We start from the raw sequence: 15,078 nt of genomic DNA on the forward strand, positions 1-15,078 counted from the left end.
TTCCGATCAACTGGGACTTTAGTCGCAATTTTTTCTCATTTTTCACCGGCTGCTACTCATAAACATTTTTTTCGTTTTTCGTGGATATTTAGGGCAATAAAACCGTGGCCACTGCTTCTAATTTGCTTCACTCGTTTCTGTGGAAAATATTCAAATCCGGAAAACACTATCGTAAGATGAAAATTTGTGATTAAAAAAATCAGAAAATCCCTTTAAATTGTGAATAATATCACAAAATAAAAACAAAATCAAAATAATTACCAAGCCAATCGTTAGATGATACCATTTTGTTTACAGAACTGTTCGGTAGTTGTTTGACAGTTCAACAAAATCTTTATTACCGAACGATCAGTAATCAATTCAATTACCGAGATAATTACCGAAAGTTCAGCGGGTTATTCAAAATTACACCTTTTATTGGAAGACTCTGTACTTAGGCCGTTGTAAAAGTGAACACGAAAAACTTTGTCGAGCTGACAACTAACATTATTATGTGGGAAGTGAGAAACGTGCTTGCCACAAATCTGACTGAAGCCGAGCAGAATAGATCAGATTTATCGCTTTCACTCTAACGTGACCCTTTTTGATTGGTTCCAGGTAGGTTTCTCGCCTTTCGCAAGACTTCAGTCACCAGATCGGTCCAGCTTCTCGCGCTCACTCGAACTGCAACCTTACTGTTAAAGGTTATTGTGCCATAGAAAATCTAGTCAACTGAAACGGCCAAAGGAAGATTTTAATAATAATAATATATGTTTGAAGTATTAATTTATGATCCAATTATTTTAGTTTGTGGAACAGACTTGTTAGAAGAGGATGATCACTCTTCACGCGGTCTACTTGGGTTCAATTCTCAACACGGCCTATATGATCAGATATTTTTGGGTCGAGAGGCGATCGCAATCAACATATATGAAAAAGAGTTGTAAAAGCCACCAACTCAGCAAATAGCAACTGTTTTAAGCCGGTTTGTTGCTTGACGGATATTATTTTTCGGTTTCGAAAGCATTGCATAGCTCAGAGAAACAATGAAGAAACTTTTCCAATCATTATGAGAAAAAGTGGTCAGCTACTAATAATCAATTAATTCGTATACGATTCTTCGTGCAACGCTTGTGCTATCAATAGCTAAATACCTTCGGCTTCGCTGAAAAAAAAACTAGTAAGACATAAGCTTCATCGGACCACTACCGGTAGTAGTAGTAGTATGTAAATATGGTAAAACACTTACCACCACAACGTGCAATTACTGCTGCCCGACAGCACCGGCAGCGGTTTGAATATCGGCCCGACATCTTGTCGGCAAACAGACTTACAGCCCAACGAGCAGACTCGACCAAAGATATAGAAAATCAGCAATGCGCGAAAACCTTAATCATTAGGCTGTACGCGAGTTGTTGGCAGGAACGATAATGAGTTTGGCTGTGAATTTAAGCTCTCCGACACATTCGTGGTCGGTAGAAAATAAACATGTTATATACATAGAAACAACACACTGCGGTTTATGCTAATATAGTTGAAACGAAAATAACGCATGCAATTACCGGCGAGAGCATTTCTATCTGGGTCAACATATCGCCGGGTGATTTGAAACAGTGGGAGTGCTCACATTGGCGTGTGTTGTTTGAAATTCAAACTTTGAATGATTTAGCGTTTGGTTTGTTCGGTGTTTATCTTGAATTTGGAAATTAACTTGAATTACTGCCATTAGCTTATGCATTATTTATGCTTTTGCTTTCTGTTCATTACGGAAGTTTTTCGAAAATCGGTCTCATTTTTATATACCATTCCGTATTGATGCGGTATTCTTGATTGCTTAATTTCACCAGCGTAAATGATAATTAACTTCCAAATAAGTTTCACTTATCTGAGTGAAAGACAATTTGCTTGGGCCTAATTGGGGCTTACTCGCGAAAAAAGAAAAATCTTTCGTTTTGAGTTGAACAAGGTGATTCATGGCTCGGCAAGTATCTGTCCGTCTTACAAATTGTGAAGATGGATTTTATCTTCAATCAGTCATTAAGTAAGTCTCAGGTGAACCATAGAAATAATGTCGATTGAACTAATAGAAGAGAAGATAATTTCCGTTTTTATAACCAATGAAAATTCTTCAATGAACAATAATTACAGGATCTGTGTACCGCGCCACTTTTTTCCACTACGCTATTGATTCAATCGATCACACTGATGAAAATGTTAGCCATCCTATTCATACAGCCATTGATCATTCAGTGTATGAACAGAATGCGCTTATCTTTCAAATCAGTTGTCATATGGTTGTACCATGAGCTGAAAGAATTCTTTTTGTTAATGACTTATAACAGTTACCCTGACATTGTTCTGTTCGCAAAGGTCATCTAGTGTGTCAGATGAAAAGAAAACTGATTTTTTTTAAATTTTTTAATAAATCATATCACGATGTTGGTGAAAGGATTTTCAGAGATTTAAAGTGGTTGAAAAGTTACACCCACAAGTTACACGTATTTTCAGCAAATTTTAATTTGAGCTGAAGGATTTAAGAATGCTTCGCAAACTTTTTTTTCATGAAAACCTATTTAAAACTGACTTTTCAATTTTTTTCGTCTTTGTTTAAGATCCGAACTGTGTCTCAAAAACAACGAGTAAAATGGTTTATTTTTGTTTGGTTTCAGATAAACAGAACAGCCGGAATCATGGCTGCAGAGGAGCACCTCTTTTTACCTTTTTTCCTTTCTCATATAGAAAGGCTATGCAATCACTGTGAAAACCGACTTTGGAACGAGACCCGGAGGGTGGAATGTCACACACCATTCGACGAACTGAACAAATATCTGTGTGTATATGTATGTATGTGTGTATGTATGTATGTATGTGTGTATGTATGTAGGTCGTCAAAAGGTGAGATAACTAAGTCCTCACAAGTCCCTATCTCATGCCTCCCCGAGCGTCTATGATGACATTTGGTCAATAGAACGGCGTCGACTGGGTGCTATCGCCTTCTGCGTTAGTAGCAGAATGAGAGGGTGCGAAATGGCTTGTAGGTTGAAGCCCATCCTAAAGTGCAGTGTTTATCATAGTGTATTACAACATATAATTCTGTTGTTTATTACATCATGTATTATTATTATTATTTTCATTATTATTATTAGAAGAGCGCAACTTACACTGCGACATTAACTGTTATATTGTATCATAGCATATTATTACATATATTATCGTCTTACACTATTTAATGTTATTATATACTATGTTGTATTGTATTATACTGCATTGCATTATATCATATTATATTGTATTATATTGTATTATATTATATTATATTTTATTATATTATATTGTATTCTATTATGTTATGTTATATTGTATTGCATTATGTTGTATTATATTATATTATATTATATTATATTATAAGGTTTATTTTGAGTAGTACTACGTACCTCTGCGCAAAATATGAATTTGTTTACCTTATAAGTTATCATTTTTAAAGTAACTTTTAACTAAATATCAAAGTCGTCACAAGGTGAGCTTGGTCCTCACTGATTCCTGTTTCATGCCTACACGTGTGTCTGTGGTGACAATTGGTCAAGGGAATGCGTTGATGGCAGAAAGAGAGGATGAGAAATGACATATAAATTCAAGTAATATAATATCATAGAGTATCGCAACATATCATTTTATTCATTCTATTATTTATTATATAATTCATTGTACTATATTATATTGTTTTTTATTATTATTTTCATTATTATATTTATTGTTATAATTATTAATTTGTCATCAATAATAATAACATATATTATTTTTATAGATGTGGATATTATTATTGTTATAAGAAGAGAAATATTCTACTTCCTCAGGTATTGCGAAGATAGAAGAGTGTAACTGACACTCTACATGAACTGTTATTTTATATATTGTTTTATAATATATTATATTATATTGTATGACATTGTATTATATTATATTAAATTAAAATATATTATATTATATTATGTTATATTATATTATTTTGTAATCTATTATATCATTTTATGTTATATTAATTTCATTACACTATGTTTCATTGTATTTATCAATATAAAACATTTTGCACGGGGGCGTAAAGGGGAGGGAGCATCAGGGCATCGGACGAATTGATGACTGGACGAGGGATTTTGGATAGCCAGCCCAAGTCACTTGAAGGAAACTTGTTTTCTTCTGAAGGTTTGAAATGAGTCTGATGCGCCGTTCTCAAACAAACCATCAGGCGGGTTCAAGCATGTATAGCGATATGCTTCATCCATGCACTGAATATTATGGTTGGAAGAGCATCTTTTATTCCCGCGGAATACGAGTAAGTGACTCTACTTACATATCCGCCCAACCCTTTTTGTTCGCTTTTCGGTAACAGCTATAGTAAGAAGGTGAATGGATGAGTCATATCGGGGATACTGTAAGCCTACCCGCATCCACTGGCAAGTCCTTGAACTGATGGTGACTTCACTTCACATCACATCACATCACATGTATGTATGTATGTATGTGACAAATAATGTCAATCACTTTTCTCAGAGATGGCGTGACCGATTTTCACAAACTTAGTTTCAAACGAAAGGTCTTATACACCCAAACCTCCGTTTACGAACACTTTTTTTATGCTACTTCTTTTTACGTAACTCTTTTTACGAACCAAATCCCATATAACGTAAACTTTTTCTACGAATCAACTTCGTAAAAAGAGGTTTTTGCATCCAATGAAAACAATTTCCGGCTCCATGGAAATTACTACAATATGGGTATTTTCGGAACGGGATTGATGAGTAGATGACGGAAAACGATGCTTGAAGTGGTTCGGAAATCCAAGGTGGCATCTTTCGGTTCTTTGATACTGCTTCAAAACATTTACAATATGGGTATTTTCGGGACGGGTTTGATGAGTATATACCGGGAAATTATGTTTGAAAGAGCTTCAAAAATCAAAATGGTAAGTTCCAAACATTATTTTCTTGCACCCACTTATCACATCCGTTCCGAAAATGGGCATGTGATTGGGGGTTTCCACATTCATTACACAAAACTTTTTTTGCGAAGTAAATTCATAAATAACGTAAACTGTTTTTACGAACCAAATCCCTAATAACGTAAACTTTTCTTACGAACTACCTCCATTTACGAACCCGCGTTTAGTTCGTAAATGGAGGTTTCCCATTATCAGACTTCCGGTTCCGGAATTACAAAGCAATATGTGCAAATCTCTGAGAAAATGGGCATTCAATTTTCACGGAAATTTCTTAACCGATTATTACAAACTAAGATGCACATGAAAGGTCTTGAGATTCTTCAAAAAGTCCTCAAAAAGTTGATCCAGATCCGTCTTTCGGTTCCGGTATTACAGTGAGATTAGCAAAAAATTTCAATTTCATGAGAATTTTTCCACAAGTAATGGCGAAACGTTTTTATAAAATTACTGGTAAATTTATCTAATTGACAGATCTTGTCGGTTGGTGGAAAAATAATCTACTTTGGGGCTACACGTGTCCGGTTTCCGTTTCCGAACTCACCGGTAACTGTGAAGAAAAGCTTCAAAAACGGAACTCACTTCGATTTCTCGCAGCAACGGTTAAACCGATTTTCACAAATCATAAATAAAATTAAAGCTCTCATTGTCTTAAATGATACTGCGCAATTTCATCCAGATCTGATTTCCGGTTCCGAAATTATAGGCAATGAGTATCAAAACTTTCAAATTGTCATACAAAATTATGCAAAATCGGTACGCATCAGTACGTGCTGGTACGGAAGAAGAAGAAAACGCACCCGCCAAGCACACAGCGTGCTTTGTTCAATTTTGTATAGCGTGCAAGGTTGCCACATTTAAATCTTTATTAACTTGACATAACTGTTCACAAAATGAAAAGGTGATGGTAGTTAATACCGAAGAAAGATTTTGATTTTATTCAAGTTTTAAAAAAATAAACTTTACAGAATCTTCTAGTTATGTTTTTGAAAATATAAGTAATATGAGAAAGGCATCATTACACCACTACGTGGATTTAAAAAGGTTTTATAAACATAAAAAATAGGCATAAAATTCGCTCAAACTTTAGAAAAAAAGAGGGCCATATGTTATATACCAATCGATTCAGCTCGACGAACTGAGCAAACGTCCGTGTGTGTGTATGCGTGTTGTCAACAAAGAGGTCGATATCTCAGATATGACTGAACCGATTTTTATCAAACTAGTCGCGAATGAAAGGTCTCCCCGTCATCCAGCACGCTATTGAATGGTTCTAAGATCGGATGTTTACTTTTTGAGTTAGACGAAGTTTTATGTCAATTTTTTTAGTTTTTTGAAAATATCTTTCACAATTGACCTTGAAAGTAGAATATGTTTTTGACTTAGATTTCGCACGATAATAGCTCTCCAAGAAGCCATAAAAAGCGATTTTTCGGAGCAAAGTGAAACACGATTTCAATACTGTCTTATTCAATTGTTTCTTAGCACCTAGAAAACTATGCACAGCACCGTTTTTCATAACGTTTTTCATTTTAGCACGGTTCGTTTTTGACAACATAATCATAAATATAAGATAAATGGCAGTATTATCAAATTCAATACAATTTCACATTTTTATTGATTTATACTGCTTGCTGCAATAAATGCTGGAAGAACACAACTTCTTACACCGTTATACCATTCGTCGAGATAAGCCAATTTGTGTGTGAAAGATAATTTGATTAATTTTTCTCGGATATGGCTTAACTGATTTCTACACACTTTGACTAATATGAACAGTCCTATGGTCCCATATAACGTTCCTGAATTTTATTTGGATCCGACTTCTGGTTCCGGAACTACAGGATGATATATGTAATGAAATTAAAAAAATATAACTCCATTAAAAGGTCTTAAGATCCTTTAAAAACTGCTTATTTTTTAATCAGATCCGACTTCCGGTTCAGGAGATACAGGGTGATTAGTGCAAAAGTTTTACATAAATTTATCGGGTTTATCGGGTTCACAGATTTTGAGAGTCGACGACAATTATTTTTTAAAGTTTTACCGGTATTCAGTTTTCGATCCCGGAAGGCACCCAAAAATTTTATGTGAAACGTACTGCGTTTTCTCTAAGATGGCTACATTGATTTTCAAAAATTTCGAATCTAATGAAATGGTTAACTGAACAAATTTAACTGACTTCGGCTACACCGATTTCTGAATTCCGTTTCCGAAAGTATCGGGAATAGAGAAGCTAAAAGAAGACCAAAACGAATTAGGTAAAAACTTAAGGTCTCATAAAAAATGGTGAGTTTTATCCGATTCCGACTTCCAATTTCGAAATTACAGGGTAATGAGTTTTTAAATTTTAAACCATCATTGAAGATCACGATACCAAAAAATCATCAAAGTTTGGCTCAAAGCTGTTTCAATTTATTCGTAATACTAATTCATGGATGTACGAACTATTTTTGGTTATGCCGGTCTCTGAGTACCGTTTCTGGAAGTACTGTAAATAATGACAAAAACTTTAAAGAGAAACTCACTTCTACACCTGATGGAAAACTTAATCGATTTTCACACATTTAGATTAAAAGGAATAATTTTAAGGTTTCATACAATTTCTATCTTCGATTCGTTTTGACGTTCCAAAATTTTAATTACAATTCATATAAAACGACGATCATTAAAATAATTTCATGAAAACTAAACACAACGAAGAATATTCACGCGAAAAAATACATGCTGTTTGATAAAAAGGCATCATCTATATTCAGAACAGGATCTACTGTTGTTATCCTTTACTTATATGACTTAAAATTATCTTGAATAGATATAGACATTAATACTACTTATTATTAATTCAAGCGTTAATATAATCTATATTGGTATGAAACTAGAAAATTTTTCGTTGGCTTTAATGTTGCGCACACATTATGAAGTCGCAAAAAGTTAACAAAAATATTTCTTTTTTCAAAACTAATTTTTGACAAAATAACCAATGGATTAATAATAACTTTCTACTATGCACAATCATAAACACGAAGAAAATCATATATGGATTGAGCGTCGATTGCGAGAATATTATAATTGTCATCAGTGCAGTAAAACTTCATTCAATTCAATTGAAACTGAATGTGGAACACATTGACGATCTCTCCATTGCAGTAAACTTCACTCTTTGACACACACACAATGTTTGCTGACGGCCCGAGCTGGCAGCATTCAGTTCTTCACTCGTTTCTCTTCAATCGAGGCTCAGTTTAACCACCGTCAGTTGATCTCTTGAAGTAACAAAATATCTCTTTCAATAGTGTGAGAGCGGCCTTCAAATGAGATTCATGTAAACATTCGAATTGGTTCAAGAAAAGACAAACCAGATAGCTGAAATATCAATCACAGGATACACATAAATTAATTGTTTCCTCCTTCAGTTTTCATTTTTAATACTTTACTCCATTTATAATTCTATTCGTTCGAACTTGCTTACTACCAAGAGCGGCACTCGAAACTGAGCAAGCAAAACTTCAAATGACTAGGTACGGTTATTCAACTGACGATGAATTCCAGGAGCTTCACTTGAAAATGGCAGCAAAAGTCAAATGAATTAGTAGGGATACGCTGACGGTCAGCGACCATAAATTTCTTTTTCATCTTATATTATTCGATTGAAAATGAAATTTTACCGCACTGATTGTAATCATAAAAGAATTTAAAATAACAACTAATAAGAATTTAGTCTACATGGTTACATTTTGAGCATTTGCAACGTAGAGTAATTTCATAGTTTGTAGTTTATATCTTTATAAATACAACAACTCAAATTTTATGACTTTGTTTGTTGGTGGGCAAACAAACTCACTTCGACATTAATGATCGTCAATATCCGGTTACGGATGCACCGGAAGTAGTGGTCAAATGGACGCTCATATCGATTTCTCAGAAGTGGATTTGATAGATCCAAATGAGAGATCCTGTGGTACTATTATTCGTTATTTGACTTCACTCGAATCCAAGTTCTGATTTCGGAATTACAGGGTGATGAGGGTTGAAAATTTCAAACCGTCATTTATGTGACGATGTTAAATTTGACGTAACATTCAAATTGTTCTGAAAATATATTCATTGTGTGGATCTTGCTAGTTGATGACCAAACAAACTCACTTTGGTTATACCGGTCCTTGGTTTCCGGTTCCGTAAGCACCGGCGGTGTTCTAGAAATTTACATTCGTATGCTAAAAAATGAATCGGCAGCACGATCAAAATATGACACTCGACGAGATGACCACTATTTCATGAAATCGACCGTGCATCAAAATTGTCGGTTGTGACTCACAGCTTGTGGCCCATTTTTTTCTTAATTTGATGGCCTGACCACGAACATGTTCAGATGAAAGAATGATCTGAAAATTCGCTACTACTTTTCCTCCGTATTCTGGACAAATATTTAACTTATCTACTACTTGACACTTTTCTGTCATGTCTGAATCAGAATATTTTACCAAACGGTGCATGGAAGAAAAACAATTTTTATTCTTCAAAATCTTATGTTCGTTTTACTCATACCCCTTAAAATTGCTTATTTAAAATAGAATATTCTCAGTTGAATTGTATTGAATGAAATAAGTTTTTTTACTGGTATTTATCATTCATCTCATTTGCTGAACAACGAAACTAATCCCAGCCACGTGTGTCCCAGTCTGAATAATTTATTGTTCATTTGTTCTTTAGAGAGAAAAACTAGACCGGCCGCGTAATCAAATCACGGGCATATAAGTGAAAGAAAATACCTCACCAACCGTTGCCGACTTAACTGGCTGTGTGCGTTCGGCTTCAAGAGCCATGTCAAGGTCAGATCAATAAATGGGCAAAAGTTTAAACATGCGGCTGCCCACATCCCTGGGGTGTTTGCGCAATCAGAGAAAACGAATGCACATTTCAACTAAATGTCGTTGATATGATAGTGCATTGAAAAGAGTCACACGCAAAATCATGCTTCACGATCTTCTGATACAATTCGTTGCTAAACCGGTTTACTATTGAAGCAATAATTTATTCGATATCACCCGTGGAGGCTTGAGCACATTCATTCAGTTGCATGGTGAGAGGAAATCAGTTCTGCCTTCCAGCTGTGGGCCAGACTGCTAGACAGCGGTACTGTGCGTGAATATGTAAGGTTATTACCAACACTCACGGCGCAGAACAATTTCCGTCTAATTATATATACAACTGCGTCGATAGGCACTGCAAGGTTACCATAATAATGTCATAATAATTTATAATAAAAAATCTTTTACCAACAAATAATTTGGAACACTTTTCCAAAAAAAAGAAACTATTGCAGTTACACACTCACCTTCCTCCATAGATGTCCTGGGTCAGTGGGGTGCTTTCATCATCCGAAAAGTTATCATCACTCTCGTTCTGTGTTGCCAGAGGTCGATGTCTGATAGCAGACATCCTCTTGGCAAACGCCTCTGCAAGAAGAAAAAAAAACGAAACAAAAAATCAATTTACTGGCTACTTATCATCGTTCGTGTTCGGTTATGCTAGGGTAGCTAAAAGTAATATTAACTTCCTGAAAGTTACAGTAGTAAAGCAAAACTAATAATAAACTTTACAGAGCTAAACTAAACAAGGCTGAAAACATTGAAGCGTACCCTACGTTGAACGCAAATTAGAAGGTAGCTTCGACGAAATAAACAGAATAAGTCAAAGCAATGCGGTCTGACTTGTGACATTTAGGTCTGGTCTGCAAAGGATTGGTTAGTAAAAAAAACTATCATGATTAGTGGTCAGTTTCAATCCTTGTGGGGTAAACTCTAAGCTCGGATTGAGATAATCGAGAGTCGAATGATTATGCTTTCGACTCGGCTCACTAGTGCCCATTAGAATGTAGGTTGAAATACCAACATGGTTGTTCTACGCAGCTAGCCGAAAGACCGAAAGGTCGAGTCATTTCCGACAAATGAGTAGGTTGTTAAATGATTTGATTTCACGGAATCCAACAGACATTGGCAAATGTGCCCCGAATTTTTTCTGGAAAATTTCCATCAATTTTCCATCAATCCTACTAAATTTATGTACAAAATTTCATTTGATAATTATTATATGTTTTGGCGAATCCTCAACAGTCGAGTATCTGAAAATATCAATTCTACTTAGAGATTGTTGTTTTTCTAGAGATATTATTTATTGAAACATGAAATCAATTTAAATGGTTATGAGATTTTTTTGCAGGGAAAATTGTAAATTTACTTGTAATGCGAAATGCGAGAAAAGGACTAATACAAAGAGTGAATGAATTCAATTGAAGATTGCATCGATTTTTGTCGGAATTTGTTTCTAATATTATGTGACATTACATCTAATGATTCTATATTTGTGATAAACCAGGAAGGACGCTTTGAAATCATTTTAAGACTTTTGTTATGAATTTTTCGAAGCGATTTCTTCCTGGTGGAACAACAAGTTGATCAAATGACGGAAAATTCCATTTGTAATGACTTATTTTTGGATGAGCCTGAATTTTACTGGGTCCGAATGTTATTTCCATTCGAGTAGCAAACGCGACTGCATGAATTTATATGCACCACTTACCAACTAAGCTGATGCGTATGCCATGGCTCAGTCGATTAACGGACGTACTTTGCGATCCAATGATTCTCGGATCAAGTCGCAGCTCTTACTGTCAGCATTTATTTATGAATTTCATGTACATGTCCTTGAACGTAAATTTACGTGAAATGCAACGCTCCTTTTATGTGCATCTTATAAGATGTGGCATGGCTGCTTTGACAATTTGTTTATAAATTAATGATTGGAGAATAACTGAATAGATGGAACAATTACATGCATTACTAGCGACAGTATTAGTGAATCAATAGAATTTGGTCTGCTTTGAGTAAAACATCATCGATTGTTGTTTGGAGCACGACTTAGTTAAAACTAATTTATCTTCATGCTGAAATCGCTTGCCAAATAAAAAACATGACTGGTGTCGACATTCACTTCGTTGGAGCAAGCTTTCGAAAGAGAAGTTCGCAGTATCAATATAATTTTCACGAATTTTCATTTGCACACCTACGAAAAATCATGTGAACAAACGTCTTCTAAAACCGATGTTGACATATTATTTTACTAATGCATTCTGACATACTTTTAAGTACTGAAACATGTAAGTTCACAGTCTGTTTGAAGGTTTGGGAATGTTTGACACACATTATTTATTCTTGTGAAATTCAGTCATTTCACGAATTACGGTCTCATGCATTGAGTCACACGTGGATTTACGTTATCTGTAAATTTCATAATTTTTTGCTGTGTGGATTATAATCACATAATTCAGCAGTTCAGCAAAGCTTTCCAATGAATGGGACTTTTCTGAATTAGCGGTTTCTAATTCATTCCAAGTCAAACATTTTTCAAATTCTCAGGGTATAAATTAACACATTGATTATTAGTGTATTCGAAAAAATGAGAAACTTTCGAATGGCCGTTAACAGTTTTGACAACTTTTTAATTTTCCTTTTTGTAGAACAACATTCTGGTTATATTTCAAATTTATTATTTTTTTGGATCTTTTGTCTATATTCAAATGCCATTGTTTTTTGAAACAGTCCATTATATTTTGATCAATGGTATACATAGTAAGAATATCTGAAAATGAAATATAACGTAATCTCAATACTGACTTGAACATTGATAACGGAAATCTGTATTGGACATAATTTTTCATTAATTGTACCATATATTTTCAATAATTTACCTATTAATTTGATTGTTCGTTTCCTATCACTTTTCTATGCGAAGAAATTTTTAAAATAGATAAAACTCATTTATCTACATACACGGACGCTCCTAGTGACCTTTGATTCTAGGTTGGAATTCCAGTCGTAAATCACTTTGTTTTTTTCTATTTCTTTGATTTTTACCCTGTAATTTTCAAATCGCACGTAAAATTCTGCTATTTCTGAAGGATGCCTTTTGTTACAGCCGGTTCAATGGAATTTCGTAGGTTTCTTGTTAACTGTGTAGGATCAACTGGTCTCGACTGTTTCAATATCACAGCAGCAAGATATGAAATTTACAGGTGACGCGAAACCACATATGACACAATTCTTAGAAAGTAATACGTAAAATGACTGAATTGTACCACATACATACCACATACACGTGTCAATCATAGCCCACCATTCAGGTTTTTATAGGTAAGCGAAATACACTGAAGTCTTTTTTTATGCGAATTTACGTACCGCATAAAAAAAACGCATAAAAAAAACCGCATAACTCTGAAAATTCGCATAAAAAAAAACCGCATAACTCTGAAAATTCGCATAAAAAAAAACCGCATAACTCTGGAACTTCGCATAAAAAAAGACCGCAGAAGGGCAAACCGCATAACTCTGAAAATTCGCATAAAAAAAAACCGCGTAACTCTGAAACTTCGCATAAAAAAAAACCGCATAACTCTGAAAATTCGCATAAAAAAAGTCGCGTAAAAAAAAACCGCATAAAAAAAGACCGCATAAAAAAAGACCTCAGTGTATTCTACACTTTTCGTTTTTTACTGTCTCATACGTAAACAATTGCATTCAAAACAAACGAAGAGAGAGGAAGCATTTTCATCTCTCGTTGCAACAAAAGAGAGTATCATTGCCAATGTCACTTGTTCCTTCTCTACGACAAGACAAAACCAAAAATAACGTCTGCAGGGGGAATCTGTCGAGTTTCAATTCTCATAACATTCTCGAAGAAAATTTATGAATCAAAGTTATTACAACCAGAACCACTTTGCAAACCAAAACTACTATAGAAACGAACACAAACAGGTAAAAATCATTGTGAATTGTTGTCACTGTGACTATTGATTCTCGAAGCTTCGGTTGAATATCGATGCTTCTCAGTATACGTTTTTCATTACTGATAGGGAAAACGAAAGAAACAACACAATTTTGAAGGTACTATTCAACTTTTGATTATGACTGGACAAAGATCTCGTTCTCTAAATTTTCTAGTGGAACTGAAAGTTACATTTATTGTTCATTATTTTTGTCTGTTTTGAGTCAACTTTTATTAGCTCTTTTCAGGATATCACGAAAAAATCATTTGAATTTGCGTCTCGATAGATGCACATGAAAGGAGTGTCGCTTTTAACTTAAATTTTCAACCCTGATAAGTGTAAAAATGAATGATTTCGTTAACTTAACAGTTAATTTAGCTGAATTTTGCTTCAAATCAGATACAAGATTTATTTAACATGTTAATTGATATAATATTCTGCCACGACCCAATAAAATACGAGTTTGATTTGATCTCATTCGATCAACATGAATTTTTGCCGGGAAGATCAGTTGTAACAAATCTGCTAACATTTACATCAAAGTGTATTAGCAGCATGGAAGCTAAAGCACTGATGGATGTATTTTACATGGATCTAAAAGCTGATTCTTTTTCGTAAATTATTTCGTCAAGACTTTTCTAAAACTGGTCAAAAGTACTACATCACAATTCATAAAGAATCAGGAATTTCACAAGGCCGTAATTTGGGACCTTTGCTTGTTGTGTAGTTATTCGATCATGTCTCATTTGTACATTTGTACTCTCCTGTTTAACGATCACATCGATGGCCGTAACTTTCGTGGAGCAAACGTATTGAACGAGTTCAATAACGATTCGTTCGTCTGATACTATGAAACTTATCTTGGAAAAACCCTGAGAATCTGTCGCCATATCAGGATAGATACCAACTAATAAGAATCGACAACTAATAAGAATGGTCGGGGTGTAAGACAGTTGGCCTCTGGAGACTTCTTCATTTTTGATCCGCTCAAAACTTTCGTATCGGTCACAGTTTGGGACAACTGTAAGGAGTGTAGGTCATTGGTACAACGTTTATCCTCAACCGGTATATTTCCTCCAGCAATCTCCTGGTGAAAACACGTATCGTCCTTCACATTATACTTAATAGAATTCTTCAGGTATCTCGTAGTGTATATCTACCGATTCATCGCCATCCTTCAAGGAGAGGACTGTGTTTTGGACATTTTCTTCTTGATGATTGTCAGCCACAGAAGGAACTTTCTCGGGAACTTGGTGCATAAGATATATTAGATCGCTTATCT

General features: G+C 34.7%; 1 protein-coding gene across 4 annotated transcripts in view; it reads right to left on the reverse strand.

Moving 5' to 3' along the window:
* Positions 1–15,078, reverse strand: part of LOC131432991 (chitin synthase chs-2) — a 118,853-nt gene that overhangs the window by 37,946 nt on the left and 65,829 nt on the right. For all 4 annotated transcript variants that reach the window (XM_058599690.1, XM_058599689.1, XM_058599692.1 and 1 more), the window contains exon 3: positions 10,311–10,431. In XM_058599690.1, the coding sequence (XP_058455673.1) occupies positions 10,311–10,414 (104 nt within the window). In that variant the 5' untranslated portion in view covers positions 10,415–10,431. The remainder of the gene's footprint in view (positions 1–10,310; positions 10,432–15,078) is intronic.

This window comes from Malaya genurostris, chromosome 2 (genome assembly GCF_030247185.1).
Source record: "Malaya genurostris strain Urasoe2022 chromosome 2, Malgen_1.1, whole genome shotgun sequence".
Classification (NCBI taxonomy): Eukaryota; Metazoa; Arthropoda; class Insecta; order Diptera; family Culicidae; genus Malaya; species Malaya genurostris.